Raw genomic sequence first — 6,000 nt, forward strand, 5'->3', positions numbered from 1 at the left:
CAGATTCCCCTCAGATGTTTCAAATGTCAAACATTTGCCCATCACAGAGACAGAGGTCATTCTACATAGATCCAATGTGGCTGAAAAGAAGCAAACCACAATAAACATGAATGCCATGAAATCAAATGTACAAATTTCCAACAGGATCATCCTTCTTACTCCAAAATATGCAAACGCTGGAAAAAAGAAAATGAAATCTTAGGAATAAAATAGAAAAGAAATATATCTTACTCAGATGCCAGAGAAATGGTCAAAGGATATGTGAAAAATAAGACCTATAAAAAAATAGTATGAAAAAAAAATCTCCCAGCAGACAAATAAGTACCATGAACTTACAAAAAAGCTTACTCACCTGGCACCAAACGAAAAGTCTCCCCCCCCCCACCCCAAAAATGTTATAAATATTACCTTTCGAAAAATTAGAGAAAACAAAACCAGAAATCAAAAGATACTAAAAAAAATATCAACCTCAATCCAAACCCAAGCCTTCTCCACCTCTTCGTAAAAACAAACATGATAAAGATCAAATCTTACCAAAACCAACCATAAAGCAGAAAAATACTCAATACTTTTTCCAGAAACAAAAATGGTGAAATAGGCACTAAAAATCAAATTAGACTAGCCAATGAAATGGAGGCAAAGTCTGAATTAACAAAAATACATCAAATCAGAAAACACCCATCGATCGTCTGCTTCAGTGTACTTTTTCAAGCTCAAGCCGTTATTGTTTGATTTTGCTATAAAATTTTCCTCATTAAATCCAAAACACTTCCTCAAGCTTAGGAACTTGTTTTTGATGCATTCTGATTGGTTAATATCAATTCTATTTTTGCAATATTAGATTATTATTGCCGAACACAAAGCAAGCATGGCAACCTTTTTCTTTTTTTTTTCAATTCAGTAAACTATGTGAGCTTGCAAATAGGTATAGTTCTAAAATTACAATTAAATATTACTTGAATGAAATACTTTAATTGTTCAAAAATAGAGTATTTTCACTTTATATAAAACAATCACTTGTTATTCAGAATATAATTCTCGTTATTTATAAATTTGTTGAGAGTAAAAACAAGATTTGTTAACTGAAAAAAGTTGTTTACAAATATGAAAATTTAAATAATCAGTTGAAACTTATTGATTGTCAAGAAAAAATAATTTTTGTTTTAATAATTTACGATAAATTTAATTTTTTTGTCAAGGTTTTGAAGTTGTATACTTTTTGTTTTTCCACAGGGTCTCAGTGAAGATGTAAGCATCAACAAGTTCTTCGACGATCCTATGTTGCTGGAATTGGCCAAGCAAGATGTGATGCTTAATTATCCCATGTAACCATTTTAAACATTTTCAACTGCATCAGTTCATCTCTTCATTTGTATATACAAAAACCTGATGACTTTTAACGTAATAAAAATCTTTTGGGAATCGTTTTATTGCGGGATTTAATTGTTTGCATTTTTTGCTTTATTTTTATTTTTATTTTATCTCTTTTTGCATCTCTTATTGGTGTGAACTGGTTTGTGAGGTAAGATCTAAATTTGAAGAAATAAATGGATGAAAACGATTTTATGGCGGTCAATGATAATAAATGACCTATTTATCATGATAGCCAGGAGAAACCAGTGTTCATGCATGATCTCCTGTGCAGAATCAACGATTCTACCAATTGGCAGTTCCTTCTTACATTACTCGTAACAAATCAACAAAACTAAAGGGAAATATAAACGAATATGTCTACCTTCATGACACGTTGTCTGGTTTAAGAGCAGTACTCTTTGCAAAATATCCAAATGATGCTCAGGGATGGCAAAACTGACAGAACACATGAACAACCACAAAATTATACATAAGAATATTTTTATTACAGTTGAGAGTTAAATCTATCAAAAATTTATATACAACACTCACTGAACCGAGAGAGTGGGCGAACACCAAGAATAAAAATATAATTATATGATGAGAAATGATTGATCAAGTCTAAAAATAATAATAATAAAAAACATTTAAGCATGAATGTCATTGCAAAATTAGATTGGCCGCTCAATGGAGATGAGGTGTGGATGTTGTGATTGGGTGACAGAAAATATGAAATACTTAGATGGTTTATGCAATCAGCAACCCAAAAACAAAATATCAAAAAGAAGTAATATATCTAGTCCTGAATTTGCTGAGAAATTGTTATATAATCCATGTATTGTTGAGTCTTAGTTTTCTTTTCGGGTATATCGGTGTCATCCCTCTCCTTTGAATATTCCTTTCAGTTCCCTCTTCAGCAAACAATCCATTGTTTGTGGTCGGGCATCAATTATTCATTATAGTTTTATTTTTGTGACTCCATTAGTTGCGTGGCATAAGTTCTGAGCTGATTTTTTATTGTTTTTTATGATGCCGACCAATGCATCCAATTATATTCTGGCAATTTCATAATCCTTCAGTGCTTATATACTTATTTATATATGTCCGAACAAAACAAAGCATGGTCCCCAAAGTCCCTTAGTGTTCCTCATCAATACAGGAAAATATGTAATCAGCTTCGCCCCTTTTTCAGTTATTTCCATGTGAGTTAACATTGGCGCACAGCATGCAGGTTGATATGCTGTAGATTTGTATCATAGATCTTAAGATGCGATGCTTTTTGCATCTGTTGCCAAAGCTGGCTAATCAATAGAATGATTTTCTGAAAATCTTTTTGTCATACTTGGCTCTCGTTCCTGCTAATATTGTTTTCCTTCTACTCTCATTGAATTACTCACTTTCCTTATAATCTTTTCTCTCCTTTTCACTCTTAGGAAGTGAGAGTGCAAAAGAGAGCAGAAAAGAGAGATGGGTGCGGGCTTCTCTGTCTGGATTGCTTTCATTATGGTTTTTAGTTTGTGGATGGATGTAGGAGAAGGAGATGCTGACTAGCTGTCCAGCAACTCTATAAAAGGGGATGATCATCTGGCCCTCTCCACATTATGGCCCTGATATGATTTTATGTCACATATTTAACAATTTAAAACCGAAAGAATTTATATAAATGGGAAGAATTTGATTGTCTGTCATTAAACCGATTTCAGTCGCCTCATCTATTTTGAATTCTTTCTGTTTGTCTCTTGTTATCTAATGAATGCAGAGTCAAATAACCCTGGACAGGTAAAGCAGTGTGTTTAGATGTGTAAAGTTGCTACTTATTACTATTGTTATTGGTATCCGTCAGTCTAGAAGACTATGAGGTTGTGTCTGTAGACGTGCTTGAACACCGCCTTTTGTGGCTGAATAAGCTTATCTTTGATCTAGATTGATGGTTACAAATGTCATAGGTGAAGGTCGGTGCGTCGTGTTGGTGGCCTTCCTGAATAGTCTTTTAATCTCTGCCTGTTCTGCAATGGACCTTTCACCAGTGATAAGGCTTTTGGTTACCGTTTGTCTCCAGATGTTGTGGACTTTAACTTTGGGCTCTCAGTCGGTAGCATTAATATCATATGCTTTCATGCCATGTTTGCACACATCAGCATAGCGGGGGTGGGGACAACCAATTTTACTTTTCTCAGTGATGAGTTCACCATAAAGAATGTCTTTTGGGATGACCATTGGTGAACTTATTACGATATACATATATATATATTTACAAAGGAGTCGCCATTTATCAAGGCCCAGAGGCCACTCAAGGATAAGGATTAATAAGCATACAGTGGTTAATGGCACAATGTTGTAGTAATTGTTATTGGAAATTTGGTAAATTGGATTACTTAAAGGGCACGGCTCATCAAGAACTTGTTTACATTAGACTTGAAGACGACCATATTATAGTCAACCGGAAAGTAGGCAAATGGAAGCGAGTTCCACAAGTGTGCAGTTCTAAGAAGTTCATGTAATCTACGTTTAGGTTTAGGCTCAGATAAAGATTAGGGGAGTTTATTGATAGTGTTTTCAACTTTTCATCAAATCATCAAAGTTAAGCAACACTGAGCCTGATCAGTATTAAAATGGGTGACAATTTTGGAATTCCATCTGCTGTGTGTGCTATCTGCTTATCTCAGCATTGTTTCCCGTCAGTCTTGGGCCTCTCCTTGCCACTTGACCCACGCAGTGCCAATTAAGTAGAGGTGTGGTTGGAGATTATGCAATCATTGTCTCACAATTACATACACAGCTACCCTTACAGGGGTGTCCATTGTCTCTGGAGACTGAACGGAGATATCTCATATATGTATATATATATATATATATATATATATATATATATATATATATATATATATATATACTAGCTGGATGCCTGATATTGCTCAGACGTAAAATACACTTCAATGATATTTTAATTTATGTGGATTCCATGTTTATTATGGAGCCAATGTTTTATTGATTATACCCAATATATAGTAGTGGCTGCCCGCTGTGGCCCAGCTGTAAAATACACTTGAACGTAATTTATGTACAAGGTGCCTTAAATAAGTTTCCAGACTTTGTTCTGTATGGGTACTTTTATTGATAGTACACACATGGAACTCTAGTTCCCGTCTAAGTAATCTCCTCCAGCTGCAATGCATTTGTTTTACCATTCCAACAATTTCTGGAAGGCCCGATAGAAGTCCTCTTGTGTGAACGTGTCAATAACCCTGATCACAGCCTCGTCTCAATTGTCTCATAACAACAGCCTCTAAGGTTTTCCTTGAGCTTAGGGAATAACCAAAAGTCACAAGGAGCAAGGTCTGGAATGCGGGGACTGAATTGATTGGCTCGACCATCTCCCTGCTGTCATGACGTCTTTCTTTCTGATCTTCTCTTAGTACCCTTGGGACAAACTTCCTGCAAATTTTCCACATCTTCAGTTCCTTGCAAATAATTTATGTACAGTTCCCACACTGACATTAAACTGTGTACTTATTGTCTCTATAGACACACGACGGTCTTTAGTCATGAAATTCTTTATCTGGCCAATCAACTCTGGTGTTTTGACTTCCTTACTCCTCCCACACCTCTCGTCATCCCTCGCTGCCTTCCTTGAATCTCTTATGCCACTCAAAAACTGATGCTCAATTCATGCAAAATCCAAAAGCAATCTGAAGCATTCCATAAGTTTGTCATTTTTTCCAAGTTTAGCACAGAATTTTATTGCGTATCGTTCTTCTAAAATGTTCTCACATCCAGATTACATTTTTGAAATTCACCAGCTGTGACAATCAGGCTTTAGTAGGGTGTATTCAAATATATTCCAGTATTAATCGGTTTGGGTCCAAATATTTGAGCTACAAATATATAAATCTATGTATGTTTGCATGTCTGCGTAAAACTTTTGACAGGCAACTGATTTTCACAAGATCAGTATCGTTTTGAAGCTCGACCCGTCAGACGACAAATATCAAAAAATTGGCTAAAAACATGAATTTCTTCACCCTCAAATGGGCACTTTTCTACAGGGAGGGGTTGCTTTTTTCGCCGATATTTTCGAAAATCATCCCCTCTTTTCGATTGTCTAGCCTTAATTTAAACCTACATCACTTCCGGTTTGGCGGTGGTTGTAACAGCAAAGATGTCACGTTTTTTCCCCCCATTCTTTTCCTCCTTCACGGTACGGGTTTGAGCCTGCCTTCCTACTACCACTTTTTTTTTTTTTTTTTTGCTCAACACACACCTCCAAACACCCCGGGCAATGCCAGGCACCCATGCTAGTATTATATATATATATATATATATATATATATATATAAGCAAATATTGTTAAGCAAAACATTCTTGTGCTTAATTATGCATTTTTTTATTTTATTTTTTCCTAATCTTTTTTGTATCAAAATTTAAAAATAATGACTGAATGCTCCATAAGTATCATGAGCATTTCTGATTCTTTGTCAAATTTTATCTTTGGGTGGCAAAAGATAAATGAACAAAAAGCTGGAGAATTTGAAAAATAACCAAGACCTGTTTATGTAGAGATCATTAAATGTCAAAACAAGTCTGTGTAGTTCCAGGAGAGCATTTACAGTTTAAATTTAGAATTACCATCATGGGATAAATTGTATT

General features: G+C 35.0%; 1 protein-coding gene across 1 annotated transcript in view; it reads left to right on the forward strand.

The window, feature by feature from the left end:
• Positions 1-1,438, forward strand: part of LOC145291244 (116 kDa U5 small nuclear ribonucleoprotein component-like) — a 109,210-nt gene extending 107,772 nt beyond the window's left edge. The window contains exon 28 of the mRNA XM_080136851.1: positions 1,234-1,438. Coding sequence (XP_079992977.1) covers positions 1,234-1,329 — 96 coding nt within the window. The 3' untranslated portion in view covers positions 1,330-1,438. The remainder of the gene's footprint in view (positions 1-1,233) is intronic.
• The last annotated feature ends 4,562 nt before the right edge of the window (positions 1,439-6,000 follow it).

The sequence above is a fragment of the Euprymna scolopes genome, chromosome 12 (genome assembly GCF_053919585.1).
Source record: "Euprymna scolopes isolate OS-2025 chromosome 12, ASM5391958v1, whole genome shotgun sequence".
NCBI classification, from domain to species: domain Eukaryota; kingdom Metazoa; phylum Mollusca; class Cephalopoda; order Sepiida; family Sepiolidae; genus Euprymna; species Euprymna scolopes.